Raw genomic sequence first — 21,119 nt, forward strand, 5'->3', positions numbered from 1 at the left:
CAACCTGGACTTTTTAAGTCTTATTTAAAATAGTTCAAACAGTAGTCCTGCAGTACTGGCATTTGTTTTTCTACCAGAGCAGTGTAAGACAATCTGTGACAACTATCAAAATAGTAAGATTTTTTTTCTTTGCTTGATTTTGGATGCGTAAGAGTCTCTCTAATTTTGTTATAATGATACTTATATCAAATGGAATTTTTAAAAAGTCAGCTTATTTTTATGAATAAAATGGTAGGCAAAAATTTGCATATCATAAGTAACCATTTTATGCCCATTACAATTTATTTTAGAAATTAAAGGCGTGCCTGGCTAGCCCAGTTGGAAGAGCATGTGACTCTTAATCTTGAGGTCATGAGTTTGAGTATTACATTAGGAGTAGAGATTACTTAAATAAATAAAACTTAAAAAAAAAGAAATTAAATGTAAAACATACTTTAAAAAACATATATGTAATATCAAGGGGAAAAATATATCAAAGTCAATTGAAATGAGTGTTTTGAGGCAGATAAAACTCACTATATTTAAAACATCATAAAACGTAAGTATATGCTATCCTTAAATAGAAAAATAAACCAAATAATTATTATCTGTTTATTCTTCTATGTTAATACTGGAAAGTTTTTGTCATATTATTAAAGGAACACACAGGAGAGAACCTTAGTTCTTTTCGTGAAGCCTGTGGTCAAGGCACTAGTGAGGAGCTTTTCTGCAGACAGGGACTGTGACAGCAGCAAGACATCTCTTTACCTTCTTTACTAGCAAATCTTCCCATATATGTAGGAGTCAGGGACGTGAGTAAAAATTGGTGCTTTAACCCGCAAAATAATTCCAACTAAAACTCTGTCATTGCTCTTTCAGAGCTCCGAATATTCATTAGTTTTCATAATCCCAAATAGTCCAGTTTACACTTGTTCCTGAAATTTATAATCCTGATTATCAGTATTCAACATTTATCTTTCTACTTTAAGTTATTTATATTAAAGATAATTAAATTTACAAGATTTTAATACCAGGCATAGAATATGGTTAAGAATGCCAGGAATGAGTTTTTGTTAGTAATTTTTAACTACAAATGTAATAGCCTGATTACTCCAAGATGCATTAGGTGAGAAGCCTATGATTTCAAAAAATCACAAATTCCAAGGACTGTGCTTGTTGGCTCTTGATGCCTACTATTCCAAATGGTAAGTTTAACACTTTAAAACAATGAACTTCATTTAAATATACTCTTTTCCCCACCCTGTGTTGAATATTATAAAGGATCAAAGTAAAAATTTGGTAAGATTGGGAGATACTTTCTCCAAACATACTTTTAAAAAAAGTTTTATGTAGATTCCAGTTAGTTAATATAGAGTGTAATATTAGTTTTAGGTGTACAGTGTAGTGATTCCATACATCACCCAGTGCTTATACAACAAGTGGACAAGTGTACTCTTTAATCCCCATCAGCTATTTAATGCATCGCCCCACCCACCTCCCTCTAATAGCCATTAGTTTGTTCTCTATAGTTAAGAGTCTGTTTCGTGGTTTGGTTCCCTCACTCTTTTTTTCCCTCCTTTGTTCATTTGTTTTGTTTCCCTTTTTTTTTTTTTAAGATTTTATTTATTTATTTGACAGAGAGAGAGCACAAGCAGGGGGAACAGCAGAGGGAGAGGGAGAAATAGGCTCCCCGAGGAGTAGGGAGCCCAATGGTGGGACTCGATTGCAGGACCCTCGGATCATGACCTGAGCTGAAGGCAGACGCTTAACTGACTGAGCCACCTAGGCATCCCATTTGTTTTGTTTCTTAAATTCCACATGTGAATGAAATAATATGATATTTGTCTTGCTTTGCATAATATTCTCTAGCTCTGTCTATATCATTGCAAATGTCAAGATTTCATTTTTTTGATGGCTGAGTAATATTCCTGTGTGTGTGTGTGTATATATAGCATGTCTTCTTTATCTATTCATGAGTTGATAGACATTTGGGTTCTTTCCATAATTTGGCTATTGTTGATAATGCTGCTATAAACATAGGGGTGCATGTATCCCATCAAAGTAGTATTTTTGTATTCTTTGGGTAAATAGTAGTGCAATTGCTGGATCATAGGGCAGTTGTATTTTTAACTTTCTGAGGAAATTCCATATTGTTTTGCATAGTGGTTGTGTACCAGTTTGCATTCCCACCAATAGTGCGAGAGGTTTCCCCTTTCTCCACATCTTCATCAGTACCTGTTGTGTCTCGTGTTGTTGATTGCAGTCATCCAAATGTACTATTGAAGTACTATCTGCAAAAATATCAAAGATTTTATTTTAATAGTACGTTTTAACACTTTTGTAGAGATACTAATAAAAATTCATTTTCTGGAAAGATAAAAAATGGCAACAAAAACACTAAACAGCAAGTAAATAGTGTATGTTTTAAATTGAAATTATAATTCAGAAGGGTGTATTATTTTAATTTTTTACTATATAAAAATATATCAGAAGTTTTTTTAAAAAGGATTATTATTTGACATCTGTGCTAGCCAGAGGTCAATTTATAAACACTCTCTTTGGACACATAGGAATTCCTTTCCCCTGTCTCCTTTGAAGTGGGCCACATGGGTTGCTTCCACCAATAAAATCTGAGCTTTTCAGAGCAAAAGCTTTCATGGCTGTGTTTAAGATTCTCCATATTCTCTTCCTCCTGACTTAGTAATCATGGAAGCAGTTGAGGTGGGGTCTCCCATCAGACTGGGTCCCTAAATGACTATGATGAGTGGTACTTCCCATCCTGAACTACATTAGGCAGTGTTGGCAAGCAATAAGCCTCTGTTAGATTAAACCACTGAAATTTAGGTATTATTCATTACTACTGCAGAACTGAGTCTATCCTGATTGATACAATGCTCTTTTTCAATAGAATTAAGTTGTTAGACATTTTATTACAGTGAATATTACAGAATATTAAATGATTTATTTATTTGCAGATGTGTTTTTAACCTGCTGGTAGTTTCTTATTTTGTCATTTGACTTTCCATAAATATTTTAAAATTTTATTATTTTTTAAAATGTTTACTTTTTTTTTTTTTTTAAAGATTTTATTTATTTATTTGACAGACAGAGATCACAAGTAGGCAGAGAGGCAGGCAGAGAGAGAGGAGAAAGCAGGCTCTCCACGGAGCGGAGAGCCCGATGTGGGGCTCGATCCCAGGACCCTAGGATCATGACCTGAGCCGAAGGCAGAGGCTTTAACCCACTGAGCCACCCAGGTGCCCCTAAAATGTTTACATTTTTAAAAAAGATTTTTAATTTATTTTTTTGAACCAGAGTGAGCTAGAGAGAGAGAGAGAGAGAGAGAGAGAGAGAAAGAGCATGAGGGGGCAGAGGGAGAGGGGGAATGAGAAGCAGGCTTCCCAGTGAGCAGGGAGCCTGATACGGGCTCAGTCCCAGCACCCTGGGATCATGGCCTGACCCAAATGTAGACACTTAACCAACTGAGCCACCCAGGCACTCTATTTTAAGATTTTAAAGTGATCTCACACCCAATGCAGGGCCTGAACTCATAAAACCAAGGTCAAGAGTTGCATGCTCTACTGACTGAGCCAGTCAGGCGCCCCTTTTTGACTTTCCATAAATTTATGTTAATTGAAGAAAAACCATGTGTGCTTGTAAATCAACATGTGTGATTCTTCTGATGAATGTTGAACATATAATTCACCTTTCAAGTTTAACTGCTATAGATCTGTGAGTCACTTTATAAATTGCTATTGAAAATGATTGAAAATTAACTGAGTAAATGTGCCTTCATAATACTAATAATGTGATATAATTTCAGAGCACTTCACAATTTCAAATACATCATCTCATTTGATTCATAACTACAAACCTGGGAGATAATCAGGGCAAGTTTAATTACCATCACATCCATTTTACAGGTGGGGAAGCTGCTGCAAAACCATTTGCTTTATTAGGCCATATGGCCTGTAGGCAGCAGAATTAGGATGTCACCTTCTGGCTGATCTTTCATCTGTTTGTTTTTGTTTTTCTTATCCTCTCATTAGGATCAATTATATGTCCAGCATTTGGGTAGTGGGAGGTGGGGAGGAGGGAAAGGAGTTTTCATTTACTTTATCTTTTTATTCCCAAACATTTCTGTCAGAGATACAAAATTATCCAAAGCAGATAAGTGCATCACATTCACAATTTTTGTGTTTCTAGGACTTGTTCATATCATTTAAGTGATACAGTTTGTTGTCCTATAATTACTCATAGTTTTTAGTTAATTGCATCTTATTTTTTTTGTCAGTCTGGCTAAAGGTTTGTCAGAGTTGCTAAGTTTTTCAAAGGACAGTTTGTTTTTATTGATTCTCTTTTTGTTGTTGTTCTCTCTTTTATTTATGTTCAGTCTAGTCTGTGTTTAGATGGGAGGGCTGGCGGCGATGGGGGTTTGGTGAAAGAATTTACCAAGGCAGACCAAAAGAGATAAAAGTTGATTGGATACACTGCAAGGGAGCAATAGACAGGACAGTGAGGGAGAGCCTCTGTGAGGAGATGGTGGTGAGGGGCCATAGTTACAGTGTGGAGTGAGGGTGTATGGGGATGTATGGAATTTTCCCTTTTGATAGTCTTAGGAGCTGTTCTTGGTTGTAATTGGTCAGTTAGAGCCTATGGCTATTTTGAAGTGGGTCGCTTAATGAACTTGTTTGCATTTAGTCCTGTGGTGGTCACTCTCGGCCTTTTTTGTGCCTTGCTCAAGTTTCCATTGCTCAAGCCTGTTTAAAAGCAGCCTCTACATTCTCTGTATCCTGTAAGTTTTGGATGTTGTATTTTCATTTTCATTCATCACTAAGTATTTTCATTTCTTTTCTTTTCTTTTTTAATATTTTATTTATTTATTTGAGAGACAGGGATCACAACTAGGCAGAGAAGCAGGCGGAGAGAGAGAGGAGGAAGCAGGCTCCCTGCTGAGCAGAGAGCCCGATGTGGGGCTCGATCCCAGGACCCTGGGATCATGACCTGAGCCGAAGGCAGAGGCTTTAACCCACTGAGCCACCCAGGCGCCCATCATCACTAAGTATTTTCTAATTTCCCTTTGGATATCTTATTTGACCCATTGCTTAAGTTTATATTATTTAATTTCCACTTTCCTTCTTTTATTGATTTCTAGCTTCATTCCATTGTGGTCAGAAAGGATGCTTTATATGATTCCAGTCTTTGTAAAATTTATTGAGACTAACATACGCTATGGCCTAGCATATGCACTATTCTTGAGAGTGTTCCATATGCATTAAAAAAATACCTATAGTCTCTTCTTAACTTTTCTTCCCAGGCTGTAGGTGGTCTATTGTATGTCTGAACTGTAATTTTTTCCCTTAGGTAGAGATGAGTGCCTTGTCTCAGTCCTTCAGGTAGCACTCAGACAGGATAGAGCAGACAAACACAATAGTTTGCTTATAATGTCTGCTCTGCTCCCTCTGGGACCAGGAACCATGTCTCCATACAGGAAAGGTAGGCTGCTGAGCTAGGGAGGGTGTGGGGCAAGGGCAAGTAAACAGGCCACACAGCTTTCCTGTTTTTAAGTTGCCTTTTTCTTGATTAAACATTCCCTTGGTTGCTGTAACCTTTAGCTATTTTCCAGAGTTCTGACAAGTTGGATAGGCAGTTTTAGCTTATTTTCAGTGTTTCTGTAGAGGGATGTAAGCTTGGAACTGCCTTTCCACCATTTTCCTTATGTCTGGCTTCTCATTCACTTTTACAATTCATTTATATGTCTTTGACTACCATTATGCAATCACTTTCTAGATAGTCTTAGATGGTCTTAATCATGTTTCATCCCCTTTGGATAGGGCAGTATCTATTATCTTAAGTGAACTGAAACTTCTCTGAGCCTTAACTTTTTTTTATAAATTGAGGATAGTCTTTCTTCCCCTCTTTCCTCCCTCACTGGGTTCTTACAAAGAGCAAAGAAGAAATTGAAGGTGAAAGTATCTCTGTAAAGTTAACCTAAGTTGTATAATCTGTTGATGTGGAACCATATCAATGGCTTGTTTTCTTTTGTCATTGAAATATGAATCATCAAAAACCATCAAGTAGAAATAAATTAAACAGGGAGCTCTGTGAGTCTATTCTCTGTTCAACATTTTTTGTCAGCAAATTATGGTTACTGCAGAACATGCATATTTTTTGGATCACTGCAGACTAAAATGCTTGTCCTTGAGCAGAGAAAGAACAGGAAACAAACTAAGGGAAAATTCACATCACTAAACTTCTTCCAGTTTTCTTGGATCAAATCTGAGTTTAAACATTGCCAGTATTAAAAAAAAAACATTGCCAGTATTAAAGCATAAGTTGATTAAAATGCTGTGTAGTTTTCTGCATCTTAGACATCATTCTTAGTCTTCTGTTTTCTTTATACTTGTATAAATTTCCATTTTCTTTTTTAAGATTTTATTTGTTTATTTGATAGCGAGAGAGGGAACACAAGCAAGGGGAGTGGGTTAGGGAGAAGCAGGCCTTCTGCTGAGCAGGGAGCCCCATGCATGCTTGATCCCAGGTCCCTGGTATCATGACCTGAGCCAAAGGCAGACACTTAACCACTGAGCCACCCAGGCCACCCCTAAATTTCCATTTTTTTGACACGAGACCCTAAGGTACTCTGTCAATCACTAGGAAGTATTATCCTCTTACAGGAAAACACAATAGGATTGAGGAGATGGACTGTAGACATATTTGTCCTGTCTGATTATAGTGTTATTGCTGCTTTTTTTATTAAAAGACTCCTTATATGCAAATTAAGAGCATGATGTACCTTTTGGAAAAAAGCTTGTCCTTGTATTACTTTTCTACTTGGTGTACTGTTTATTAAAATGCAGCAATGTTAAACATCTTTATTATATAACTACAATGGTATTTTAATGTTTGACACTTCATGGTCTTGATTGTTTTATACAATGTTACTTTATGTAGAAATACAGAATTATTCCATAGACATAGTTTACTGTATTCAGTCCCTGAATATTTCTAATGTATGTTAAGTGATTTGCCATCCTCGTGAAGAATTCCCCTCCTGCATTCATATATTACAGCTAATTAAGTGTTTGAGTTTTATATATATCCAGTGTAACACGTTGACAGATCTTTCAGTAGACTCCATTATATGGGAGTCCATTATATTGATTTGAGCATACTGAGCTATTTTAAAAATATTAAATGTGAGCGCTAAAGCTAAACTGAAGTTTCTTGTTTAGGTAGTATCTAAAGTGTTTGCCCAAATTAGCCAACATGTAACCATTTTTTAAGTTTGCAGGATATATTCATTTATACCAGCATAAAAGCTGATTTCTTCCTGGTTCCTTAAAAATTAAAAAATTCTAGGGGTGCCTGGGTGGCTCAGTGGGTTAAGACTCTGCATTTGGCTCAGGTCTTGGTCCCGGGGTCCTGGGATCAAGCCCCGAATCGGGCTCTCTGCTCGGCAGGGAGCTTCGCCCTCTCTCTCTCTGCCTGCCTCTCTGCCTACTTGTGATCTCTGTCAAGTAAATAACTAAAATCTTAAAAAAAAAAAAAAAAGAATTAAAAAATTCTTTTTAAGCTACAGGGGCACCTGGTGGCTCAGTGGGTTAAAGCCTCTGCCTTCGGCTCAGGTCATGATCCCAGGGTCCTGGGATCAAGCCCCGCATCAGGCTCTCTGCTCAGTGGGGAGCCTGCTTCCTCCTCTCTCTCTGCCTGCCTCTCTGTCTGCCTCTTGTGATCTCTGTCTGTCAAATAAATAAATAAAATCTTTAAAAAAAAAAAAAGAATTACAAAGCTACACATTGTCCAAGTTCTGGTAAGCCGGGCACTTCAGTTTTGGTTTTTAGAACTAATAATTTTCTGTGAGAAATTATCTCTGGTTTTCTGGCTAGTACTGGGAACCATTTTATTGTCTTAACTATTCATAGAAAAATAAATAAGGAAGACTCCTGAGTGTTCACGTAAAACATAGCTATTAAGGAGTATTAAGTCTTTGTTCAATCTGAGGGAATAAATGTTTAGAAAATTCTTACTGTAAACATGATTATAACAGTTTCCCAAAGGGTAAAATAAGTATTTGGTCAGCTAATGAAAAATTCAGTCAGCGCAATTAAGCAGCTAATGTGAAGACATGAATCAGAGTTTCAAAGCTACTAAGTACCACTTACTATCATCATGTAGGCTCAAGTGCTTTCACTCATCAAGTCTCAGCAATGTACTTTTCTTGCTCAAGGTAAACTTCATTAGGAGTAAGGATATTTCTAAAACTATAGCCTCCTCCTGTGTTCAGAAATGTTTTTTTGAAACACAGGTAGCACTTTCAATTTTATAAATCCATCTTCTGAGTCTACAATCTGTTACAGAAACCTTAATATGTAAGATAGTAGTCAGATACTTTGACCTCTGCCTAGAGCTCTTTGCCAAGAACAAGATAGTGGATCTTTAGGTGAAGGAATCCTATCAAATAAGTATATGCCTTATTTTTGTTTGGAATAAACTTGAATATGAAATGGATTTAGTCTAAGGAACACTTTACAATATGGGCCCAGACCCAAGGTTAAATGAATCTTTGGTCATTCTTCTCTGTAACCACAAGACAAGATTGGCATAGGCCATTGAGGCGCTTTCTAATATTCTTTTATAAGCATGCCCATTATCCTTAATAAATGAAGATCACATGAGTATTTTTAGTGTTTTAATTATATTGTGGCAGTTTATGACGTTAAATACACAGAGTAATTGGAAATTTAAAAAAATACGTGAGTTAATTTTTTTTCTGAGTACAGTTGAAGAAAATCTTACAGCTGAGCAGATTGGAGTCACTCAGCAATTATTTTTACGTATTGCTGGCTTCTCTCTTTTCCCAGTGGCTTTCCCAGATCACCAGTCTTTTAAATCTCACTCCCACTTGCCCTCTCTCACATTTAGTAGCTAATCTTTCCACCCAGTACATAGAGAAAATATCTCTCTCAAAAGCCACACCCTAACTATAAGCTTATCTTTGTTTGCAGCCACTGTTAAGTCCTGTCCCTCCTTAGAGGCAAGGGGCCTGTCCTGCATTTGAGGCTAACCTTGCTGTGTTCATGGCTCCTTTGCTCTTCAGCTCTGGGATATCACACCATCAATCAAGTTGGTCTCCACCAGTCTTTCAGATCTTCTCTTCTGCACTGAAACTTTAATTTACCACATGAATATATTCAGATTTCTGTCTTGAAACTTAAATTCATCACTTTGTCAATCCTGAATGTTCCTCTAACTACTGCTCCTTGTACCATATTCAACAACAAACTACTGAAGGAAGTTTTATGCTTGCTATCTCCGTCTCCACTTCCTTATTTCTGATTAATTCCCTAAACTTAATACAGCTTGACTTTTATTTAGCATCTGATTTTGCTCATTCACCATTGACTTCCCAATTACAAAATTTAGTGGAGTTCTTGCATTCTTTGCTTTGTGACATGACTGCCTTTTTTTTTCTTTCATCCTCTCTGAATTCTCCTTTTAAATCTTTTTTGTCTAACTCTTCTTCCTCTCTTAATAAAGTTGTTACTATGCAAGGTTCTTCATTGATCTTTTAGTCTCATTCAGTACTGAGTACTTACTGTGTGCTAGGCTTTGTCATAGACACTTCTTTTACATTGTTCCTTATAATTTGTAACAACTCATAACTTTCCAGAGTCCACTACTAAGGGGTAGTCATGATTTAATACCAAATCTGTTTGATTCTAAAGCTATATAATAACAGTTTTCAAACTTTAAAAAAAAATTAACATGTAATGTATTATTTGTTTCAGGGGTAACGATCATCAGTCTTACACAACATCCATACCCACCACAACACATACCCTCCCCAGAGTCTATCACCCAGCCACCTCCCCCACTCACCTCCTGCAACCCTCAGTTTTCATACTTCTTAAAGAAACAGAATGGTTTTTAAAAATCTTACTTAGAACTTCAAAATATAAACAGATGAAAGCAGAACTATTCTGTTACTGTGGAGGTGACAGATCCAGTTTGGCTCTCCTTCCCATCCTGCCCTCGATGATGCCTAAAGGCACTTACTCAGAACCCAAGGACTCTGGGAAGTTCTCTTTAAAAAGTACAGTGATTTATATGAAGTCCCAAGCCTATGTTAACTTTCCTTGTTTTAAAACTCAGGTTTCCAACTTGACCCTGGACATTTTTATCTTTCTATCTGTGTGTCTGACAAGTGCCTCTTTTATTTTTTTTGAATCCCCAGTGGAACTTAGCTTCTTTGTGAAACCTCTTCTAACTGTTGTATGTCCTGGCGTAGTGAACTTCCTAGCCTAGCCAAACTTGGGAGTTCTTAAAGATTCCTCTTGCTTCAGTCTCACATATAATTGGATCATTAAGGTCCTTAAGGACATAGGCCCTAGAGGCGCTCATAGTCATTTACTTTGCTTCCTTTTCACCCTCTTTTTCTTCCAGTCTATTTTTCATATGAAGATTTCTTTCTTTCTTTTTTTTTTAAAGATTTTTTTTTATGTTGTTTATTTGTCAGAGGAGAGAGACCATGAGCAAGGGGAGGGGCAGAGGCAGAGGGAGAGACGCAGGCTCCCTGCTGTGCAAGGAGCCTGATGTGAGCAACTTTATCCCAGGACTCTGGGATCATGACCTGAGGTGGAGTTAGATGCTTAACTGACTGAGCCACCTAGGTGTCTCTTATATGAAGATTTCTAAAATTTAGGTCAGATTTCATTACTCACCTACTAACATTTTCATGGGTGCCCATTATCTATTTAAAAAAATATTCAAGGCATATAAAGTCGCTTCATATTTGACACTCAGAATGCACCCTGTTCTCTCAGGCCTCAAGCCATTGTATACTCTTGTCCTTTCTGGAATACCTTCTTTGCCTCTTGATGGCAAATTATCATTCTCCCTTCAAATATCAACTTATATCTTCTGCAGACACTCCTTTCTTGAGGCTTCTGGTTCTTCTACATTTAAAAATTGCTCATTTTCATGTCTTTCTTCACACTAGACTTTGAGCTACTTAGGAGCAAAGACTTTCTCATTTAACACCTAGCGTAATACTGATACAAAGTAAGTTTTCAAGATTTATTAATATTCATTGAATAAGTGAATTCTTTTTTTTATTGTGTTATGTTAGTCACCATAAAATACATCATTAGTTTTTGATGCAGTGTTCTAAGATTCACTGTTTATTTACAACACCCAGTGCTCTATGCAATATGTGCCCTCCTTAGAATAAGTGAATTCTTTCCAAGAAGATCAAAATGTTTAACCATGATCTAGTATCAGCTGCTTTATCTGTTAATGAGACAGTGGGATAAAATGGTTCTAAATGTTCCCTTCCAACTTTAGGCTTCTGCATTATTAACCTTACTGTACTACCTATATTGTCTTTACTCGCTATTCTCATTTTTTTAAAAAGATTTTATTTATTTATTTGACAGACAGAGATCACAAGTAGGCAGAGAGGCAGGCAGAGAGAGAGAGGGAAGCAGGTTCCCCGCTAGGCAGAGAGCCTGATGCGGGGCTCGATCCCCGGGATCATGACCTGAGCTGAAGGCAGAGGCTTAACCCACTGAGCCACCCAGGTGCCCCACTATTCTCATTTTTTAAGTAAAACATTTAAATGTTCGGTAACCACATGTAGGATTGAATAATCTTAAATGCATCTTAAAATGATGGGATTTTATCCCCTTGGTATTTATATAATTTCAATTAAAAATTTTTCCTATCTTTAGTTCCATAATACCTTAGTTTTTACAATTGGAGGCCAGTTAGAGACAAAATATATCAGGAATAATCTTGATTTGGATTTTTCTTCCTTTTTACTTTTTGTTGATACATATCCAGAGCATAATCTAGGGATGAGAAAACTGTGTCTTACTAACTTTGGAATGACAGGTGGAAATTCATTTTTTTTTCCCAAAAGTAGAATTCAAGAAAACAGTAGGGTTCTTTTCTTCCTCTTAACCTTTTAAGGTAATAAAATAAGAAATCTAGGTTTACTGCAAAGAATTTTTAAAATATTGAAGCATATTCTGTACACTTAAACTGTTAAAACTTCTGATTTTCAGAATAAGTCATATGTAACTGATTAGAATGTGTTTTTACTTAAAATATTATACCAGCATGTGCAGAGTTATAACACATTGCCAAAAAATGTAGTCTGGAAGCAAAACAGAAAACTGAAAATAATGCTATAATTTTTTAAGTAAGAGGAAAATATTTTCTTTACACATGAAGATTTGGGTCCAAATGGTATTTAACCAACTAACTTACTAGACTGTTACAGCATTCTATTCTAGAAAAGCTTCAGTTTGGGTAAATCTGATTGCATTAGCATATTACTTAGGATAATGGGCATGGATTACTTTTTTCCCAAAGCGATGCTGTGATTTAGCTTTTGAAAGAAAGCTCAAGTTTTCTGTGGGCTTAAGTATTAAAAGTGCTTCTTAAAAACTTCAAATTGTTGTGCATTAAACCAGGATTCTTGGTGTTTTTTCAGATTTTACTGCTCATAGTCACTTCTGCCTTGAGTAGATATTTTATGAACCTGTTTTTACTTGCTAGAAAATAGAATTTTTCATAATTAAGAGAAAACATCAGTTATTTTATCCACTTGACTTGTCTTTGCTTGTTATTGTTTGCTTTAGAGATTTATCTAAGTTATTGACATGATTCAGATTCCAGTGTATGAAATAGAGCTTTTGAGAAGGTGCTTTGAATAGAAAAATAAATATCTTACAAAAAATCTTGCTTTGGGTGTGTTTAGTTCTGTTTGAATTTCTTGTTTTTCTTTGCTTTCATAGCTATATTCCATTTTATTATGTATCTTTAAGTAAAAAATTGGTTAACACACCGAAAGTTTAGGTTATGAGATAGAGGATGTTAATCTCAAACAATTTTCAAATATACCTATTTTAGAAAATGCTCGTTTATGTTTTAAATAAAGTCATTTTACACTATACATTATATCCCATCTCTCTGTTATTATAGGCATCTTCTGATTTCCAGGAAACCTTATCTTCCTCAGGGACTAATGTGCAGTCTGTCTTCCATTCAGTCCTATGCTGTCTTTCCTCTGCAGCTTCATAATTTGTGGAGATAACTCTTTTCATATCCTCTGTATTTTTAATTGCCTTTTGTTATCATGGCCATTCTTTAGGTCTGTATCTTAATTAGAAAAACCAGAATTTTTATTTAATTAAAAAAACTATATACTCTTTGCTTACAGGTTTGGATGAGTTTTTAAAAAGTGATGACTTGGGACACCTGGGTGGCTCAGTCAGTTAAGCCGCTGCCTTCTGCTCAGGTCGTGATCCCACGGTTCGGTTCTGGGATCGAGTCCCGCATCACGCTCCTTGCTTGGCAGGGAGCCTGCTTCTCTCTCTGCCTCTGCCTGTCACTCTGCCTGCTTGTGTGCTCTCTCTCTCTCTCTGACAAGTAAATAAATAAATAAAATCTTTTAAAAAAAAAAAAAGTGATGACTCTTTAGTGAGTAGATATTTATTTTGTTATCAAGAAACTTACCTGACAGGGGCACCTGGGTGGCTCAGATGGTTAAGCCTCTGCCTTCAGCTCAGGTCATGATCCAGGATCCTGGGATCGAGTCCCGCATTGGGCTCCCTGTTCAGTGGGGAGCCTTCTTCTCCCTCATGCTTTGCCTGTCACTCTGCCTACTTGTGCTCTCTCTCTCTGTCAAATAAATAAATAAAATCTTTAGGAAAAAAAAAAAAGAAATTACCTACAGGGAACTTGTAACTATAAATAGCCACAGTATGTACTTAGAGATAAAGTGCTATGCAAATTAGGAGGAGCAAAGAAGTAATTCCACCTGGGCAATCCAGAGGAGGTAGACTCTAAGAAAACTCTTAAATATTTCAAACATAGAGAAGTAGAGAGAGTAATATTATTGTTATATATATAATACATATTAAATATATAGTTCTGTCACCCAGAATTAACAAATGTTATTTTCAGAAGTTCTAAAGGTTAAATCTCTCCTTTCCTTGAACAAGACAAAGGACTTAGAATGCTTAACCTTGGAGTTCCCCTTCTACTTTCCTTGTTATTGTTAGCAGTTTGTGACAGTAGTAGTGGTAGTGGTGGTATTTTTGTCTCATCGTCTTTGTTCGTTATGTCCTGCTCTTCCCATTGGGGTTTAATTTTCTTCTTGTTGAAATATCCTTTGGTTCTTTCCTTTTTGGTTCTTTTAGCTCTAAATTCTTCATGTTTTCCTCACAGTCTTCTACTCACTAATTTTTTTCTCCATCTATCAGTAACCAACTGCTTAATCTGTCCATTGAGACTTTTATTCTAAGAATTGGCAAGAAAATGCTTGTTCTTTTCATTTTGTTGATTTCTTGTCTTACGGCATCTATTTCTTTATTCATCTTTTCTAACATGAAATATGTTTCTTTCAGTTTCTTTTATCTGGGTGTGGTAGTCCTGCCATTGATTGTGTCTTCTAACTCTTATAAATGAGGCTTCTTTCTTTCTTTTTTTTTTTTAAACTGTGCATCTCTTTTTAGTAGGTGTTGTAGTCCTGTGAACCTTGGATTGAGATTGTTTGCTTTGGCCAAACTCCTGTTAGCTTCACTGGATCTTGACATACTGTTATTCTTAATTTCTTGGGAATGGAACAGACTTGGGTATTGTGATTTTTTTTTTTTAATGTTTAATTCTTTTCCACCTATGCCCCTAGACTTTGTTGTGACTGTCCCAGGCCAGTGAGCAGAATATTCCCACAAGTTATTTTATAGATGTGATGACATTTTGTAGATCCAAGTTATATGCAGGGAGCTAACCCCAGTTCTAGCTTCCTACATCTGACAGGATTGAGGTCTGTCTCCTGTCACTGTGTGGGTATTGAATCACTGGTACCCAACACCTTCCTGAACTTCCAAGCTCTGCTTATGCTGTGATTATGAGTTCCTGTATGATTTCTAGCACCTGAGAGTTTCATTTCTTGCTTTTAAGCTTAGTTTATTTTATTGTTTTGTTATTCCATATATAACATTTCTTTGTGACATAGTTAAGCTTTTCATGTCTTTGTTCAGAATTGAGGCGTTGACATTTGAACCATGGCTTTGGAAGACAGGCAATGGTGAGGGCATTCCAAGATAATGAAATAGCTCGAGCAAAGGTATGAAACGAGTAGTTATGATGCTTTCATAGAGCATAACTGAAAACCTCATGATTGGTTTTGGCTTACATTTGGGGTACGTGGAGACGATTAATGGGAGATACATTTGGAAATGTGGGGGTTGGAATCCTGTACAGTAGACCTTGAATGGTAGGCTAAGGAACTTGGACTTTATTCTCCATACAGCAGAGAGCTAATGAATGTTTATTTGTATGAGAGTGATGCATAGCTTTGCCCTAGGAAGATTAGTATGATAACCAGGAATAGATTGGAATGGAGAGAACATCCTGGAAATAGGGAGACGGTTAAGAGAGTATTAACTGTAGAACATGAAAGAGGTAAAGAAGAGCTAAAGTTAGGTAACAGTAGCAGCTTTGAAGATGACGTGAGATGTAAATAGATGTTTCTAGAGAGAGACTATGATATAGATTTCTCATTAGTGTGCAGGGGGAAGAGGATTCCAAGATGACCTTAGGAGTATGTTGAAACTATTAAGAGAAATTAAGAAACACAGACAGAGGGCTAGGTTTGTAAAGGAAGATGAGTTCAGTTATGAAAATACTAAATTTGTGGTGCCAGTGGGACACCCAAGTATGAAAGGCCACCAAAGCTGATAAAAATGCTGGACTATAACAAAAAAGGGCGGGAGACCAAAAGATAAGATTTGCAGGTTTAGTAGAACAGAGGTAATAAATGAAGCTATACATTTCAGAGATAGTCAAGAATAGAAGATGAGAAATGCCAAGAAGAAAACTAGTAATTAGGAAGCAAGTGACAAAAGAGAAATTTGAGGAATCCTCTGTGAAAGTGGTAAGAGTGTGACCCAAATTATAGGCATCATTATAGAAATCACAGGCTAAGAGCATTTTACAGCTCGGAGCTATCTCCACATTTAGAGAGGTAGAGAAAGATGTTGAGAAGGATGAGGACAGAACAATGATCACTTAATGATGAGAGTCAAAGTACAGGACGTGAGAGAGGAAATAATATAGCAATTTAACTTTTGAAATGAAACTTACTAAGCTGAACTAGTATTTGTGAAACACAGATCTGTATATATGTCTATGTATATATAAATGTATATGTATATGTATGTATGTAAATTTTTCCCATTGCCTTTTAATATAAAAGTATTAGCATCCTTGGATTATTATTCTATTACTCTGTGATAAAAGATTAACAAGCAGGACTACTCCTTACCTTTTGTCTAATTTAAAAAATGTAAACAAAACCTCCACTTGATTTTTTATACTTAGGCTACAGCAAAATGGGGAAGAAAGAAGGCAACACTATTATTGTTGAAATAGATGTGGGACTGGACAGTAAGGTCACAGAGTTGGGAAAGGAGAGGTATATATTAATTAGCTGAAGGTAACACACTTTGAAAATTTATTCCTTGTGAGAGTGTATACTTTGTATTAATAGTATCAAAGAAAATATGTAGGGTGGTCAGGCATATATACTTTATTGAATATCTGTTCTTCACCAGATGTATTACATACATTTTCTTGTAATGTTAATCTGCATTTCTTCTAAATTCCTAGGAGGTATTATTGTCTCCCTTTTGCAGATGAGGAAATGAGGATGGATAAACTAAAGCACTTTGCAAATCATAATGTTAGTAATTGTACAAGGAGATATTCAAACCCAAATGTATCTGTTTCTAAAATCTTTGTCCTTTCTCCTAAACCATCATGTCCTTATGTACTTATGTGGGGTACAGGGAAGAAAAGGGAATGGTAGAGGGGAGAAGTCTGAAGTTGTTTATATTTAATTTAGAGAGTTTGCCCTCAGCAGAAAAACCACACCAATAGAGAGAGTCCTTCTGCAAACTTAGGAGGGTGTTTAACTACCATTGGACAGAGAGAGGAACTGGACTTGGTTTATCATCTAGGCTGTTACCTTAATATTAGTCACAGAAAGCACTGTATGTTTCCTTTTGGTAAAGAAATAGAAATCTGCAGCATTATCATGGGGGAAAACTTCAGAGTATCAGGGCTTTGTGTGAGGTCTCCTTGACCACCTAACTGATTTCATCTGCCACTTTATTTTTGCGGCTTTAGTAGATAGCTTTTTAACTACTGATCAATACTTAGGCTTGCTATTTAGATGTATATTCTTCAAAGGTTTCCCTGCAAACAAATCTGATTTTACTAATTTCTCCCATCTTAAATTAATGTATTGACCTTGCTTGTAAACCAGTACAGAGAAGAATATGAATGTAACATATTGAAGTTTTTGTTTTGTTTTGTTTTGTTTTGTTTTGTTTTAAAGAGAGCTTGTGCCCATGGGGGTTGTGGCAGGGAGAGAGAGAGAAACTCTTAAGCAGGCTCCATACCTTTGGTGGGGCTTGATCTCATGACCCTCAGATCATGACCTGAGCTGAAATAAAAGTGTGATGCTTAACTGACTGAGCCACCCAGGCGGCCCACAACATATTGCAGTATTAAACATATTTTAAGATGAATAATTGTAGTTAACATGAATTATTACAAATGAAATAAAAATAGTAACATTTTATGAAACCAAGGCCAACTAAGAATGGTTTGGTGTTTGCATGCAGATTATTTACTAGATTAATGGCAGTTAAAGCTGTGACTATGCTCTTTTGCACTACTTTTTTTTTTTAATATTTCATACATAGAAAAAATATATGATACATATTTTACAAAGAGTAATAATAAAACAATTGCTGAATTGTTCCATTCTCATTGTTTCTCCCTCCTCTACTCCTTCAAGTCCTGTATTTTGAATTCCACTCATTAACTTAAGAGATGGAGCATAACCAATGCTGTAGAAGCCCTCTCTGTGTGCATTTTTCTTCTCTTCATTGTGGTCCCACCTCACCTCATATCAGGGATTCAGTCACCCTGAATGGGCTGATTATCATTTGCTTGCTTTTTTTTTTTTTCACTCTTTGGTCATATCTATATATTCCATGTATAGTTTGCATTTCCGAATTTTATGTAAATGGACCCTGCTGTACATATTTTCTGTAACTTATTATTTGTTGTTGTTTTTACTCAGCGTTTTATGTGAGAGTCAACAGTGTTGATACATGCATGAAGCTGTATGTCCTTTGTTTTCACTGCTGTAGAGTATTTATTTGCCCGTTTTCCTCTCTGTGGACATTTGGATTGTTTCTTTTGTTCTTTTGCTATAAGAAACACTACTGCTATAAATGTCATGAAGAGAGCCTCTGGAACCTTCCTAGATGGAGAAATCTAATAGGTTTCCCATCTCTGTGTCTGCTATTATTATCTCTTCAAAATTACAAGAAGGAGTCAGGTACAAGTAGCAGGTTCTTACTCCTTTCCAAGCAGTTTACACCTTCCTTCTACCTCCTTTGCAACTCTATAGGAAGAGAGCGCATGAGGTATTGGTAGGGAATGGCAGTATTTGCATTTACCACACCTGAATACATACCCTTCACTACAAAATATCTTGCCTTCTGTATTAGTCAGTTGTCTGGAGAAACAAAACCAGTATGAGAGATAGATGGATGATGAATGGTAGATAGAGAGAGAGAGAGAGAGAGAGAAAGAGATTTATTATTAGGTATTGGCTCATGTGATTATGGAGGGTGAGAAGGCCCATGATCTGCTGTCTGTAGGCTGGAGACCCAGGAAACCCAGTGGTGTAGTGCAAAGGCCTGAGAGTGAATGGTGTAGATGCCAATCCAAGTCTAGATGCCAGTCTGGAGCACCAAAGGGCAGAGAAGATCGATGTTCCACCTCAGTCAGGCAAACTGAATTCAACCTTTCTCCAACTTTTTGTTATTCTCTGGTCCTTAACAGACTGGATAATACCCACTCACATTGGGGAGGGCCATCTGCTTTCCTCAGTTCACCAATGCTAATTTCTTCCAGAAACACCCTTACTGACTCACACAGAAATGATTTACCAGATAATCTGGGCATTCTTTGGCTCACTCAACATAATTTTATGTTTACACATAAATATTAACCACCATGGTTTCTTTTGTCGTATCAAGTATGTTTCGTTCTCTAGGCCTTTGCCTTAGGCCCTTCTCTCTCTTCTCATTCTGTCTTCTCTCCCTAAATACTAGCATCTACATGATGGTTTCAAATACCATCTAACTACTAATAACTCCCAAACAGTTGATAACTTCAACCCATAATTTTCTTCTTAGCACTTGGCCCATATACCCAGCTGCCACTCTGTATCTCTCTTCTATAATCACTTCAGACTTAAGTCCAAAATTAAACTCATGATCTTTCCGTTCTCTTCTCCTCCACCCCAGTTTGTTTCTCCTGCAGTTTTCTGTCTCTGTGAAGGCATTTTCCCTGTTCTATTTGACTAGATAGCTGGGAATTGCTTTTGCCTTTACTTTCTTCTCCCCTTCTCTTGCCCCCATATCTACTAGTTGTTTGGGTTTTTTTTGTTTTTGTTTTTTAAGATTATTTATTTATTTATTTGACAGAGAAAGAGAGAGAGAGCGCGCACAAGCAGGGGAGTGACAGGGAGAGGGAGAGGGAGAAGCAGGCTCCCCGCTGAGCAGAGAGCCCATCTGCAGGGCTACATCCCAAGACCCCGGGATCATGGCCCATGCAGCCGCTTAACCAACTGAGCCACCCCGGTGCCCCTACTCAGTTGGTTTTTAAATGTCTCTTGAAGCAGTATTTTTCTATATTTCCTCTGCTGCCACCCTAATCCAGGTACCATGATCTTAAGCTTAGAATAGAGAAACTCTAAAGGGTCTTTCAATAATTGACTCCTGCTTTTCTCCCATCCACTGTGTAGCCAAAGTAGCTTACATATCAGGTTCCTAACAGTAACTTTCCAGTGGCTTCCCATTGCCCTTTCAATAAAATTCATAATTCTTAACATTTCTTTTGAATACTTTCTGCCAACATCTCTAGCCTCATCCTGAGCCACCTTTCCTCCATATTTCCAATATGTGCTCTGGCTCCTTGCTGCTACATTCTTCCCTCCACTGGATTCCCTCCACTGGAGTTACTTAGCAAGTAACTCGTCCTCATCCTTTGGGTCTAAGCCATCCTTTGGGACTGTCATTTCCTTAGGGAGACCTTTTCTGAACTTGTTCATGTTGGCTTCCTTTTAATCTACACTGATAGGGCCCTGACTTTCTCATTCATAATATTCATTATTTAACATCTTTTTTCCTCTGCTGAATTACAAGGTCCATTAGAACATGGAGTTTGCTCTTTGTTTTATTCTCAGAGTTGCTTCAATACCTTGCACATAGGAGACACTCAGTATTTTTTTTTTTTTTTAAAGAAGGTATGAACTGCATACATACAAATTTCTATATTTGCCTTTCCCACCCTTGGGGAAAAATTACCATCCTGTCTTTATAAAGATATGATGAAACTTCTGGCATGCAGCTGTTACTAACATGGAATTTATAGTAAAAAAAATTACATTAGACAAGCCAGAATGAGGCACTAGAATTTTTAGGAACTTAGAAACTAGGATATTTATTTTTATGATCTCCATTATATTTCTACCACAGAAGTGATAGCTCTTGTCCCTCCCTGGGATATACAAAATCTATGTATGATTTGTTTTTATGTTTTTATGACTCTGATATGATTTGTTTATTTTTAGATTTTTCATGAAATTTTGCCTTCTCTCCTCTGGTTATCTTGATTAAATTCATGAGTATCATAATGTTTAAGAGTCAGTAAGTAAAAGCATTATTTATACCATTTTTCTGTTTAATCTCATTTAAGCATATAAGAACAATACTGAAATTAGTCAAACATATTATAACTGAGATAAACATCTAACTTTGAAGAATATATTTAAGACTTATTGCTACCGTGCATTATCTATTTTCATGGCTCTATTCAAGTTTATCTGATCACACCTGATTCCTGAGATACTCTTGTATTTATGTGTATTATACAGATGGAGTGTATCCTTAGGGGTCTGTCATTTGAGATATCCAGAACTATCAACAATATTGTTCATAGAATATGTTACACTTAAGTAGCTATATCTTTTATGCTTTCAA

The 21,119-nt window shown here is 36.6% G+C and overlaps 1 protein-coding gene across 2 annotated transcripts in view; it reads left to right on the forward strand.

The window, feature by feature from the left end:
• MNAT1 (MNAT1 component of CDK activating kinase) overlaps window positions 1-21,119 on the forward strand; it is a 210,183-nt gene that overhangs the window by 183,668 nt on the left and 5,396 nt on the right. Inside the window, exon 8 of one of the 2 annotated variants that reach the window (XM_080807630.1) lies at window positions 15,033-15,118. The exons of the other annotated variant lie outside the window; for it this stretch is intronic. Coding sequence (XP_080663756.1) covers window positions 15,033-15,099 — 67 coding nt within the window. The 3' untranslated portion in view covers window positions 15,100-15,118. The remainder of the gene's footprint in view (window positions 1-15,032; window positions 15,119-21,119) is intronic. 2 annotated transcript variants of the gene reach the window in all.

This window comes from Martes martes (genome assembly GCF_963455335.1).
Source record: "Martes martes genome assembly, chromosome: 7".
Classification (NCBI taxonomy): domain Eukaryota; kingdom Metazoa; phylum Chordata; class Mammalia; order Carnivora; family Mustelidae; genus Martes; species Martes martes.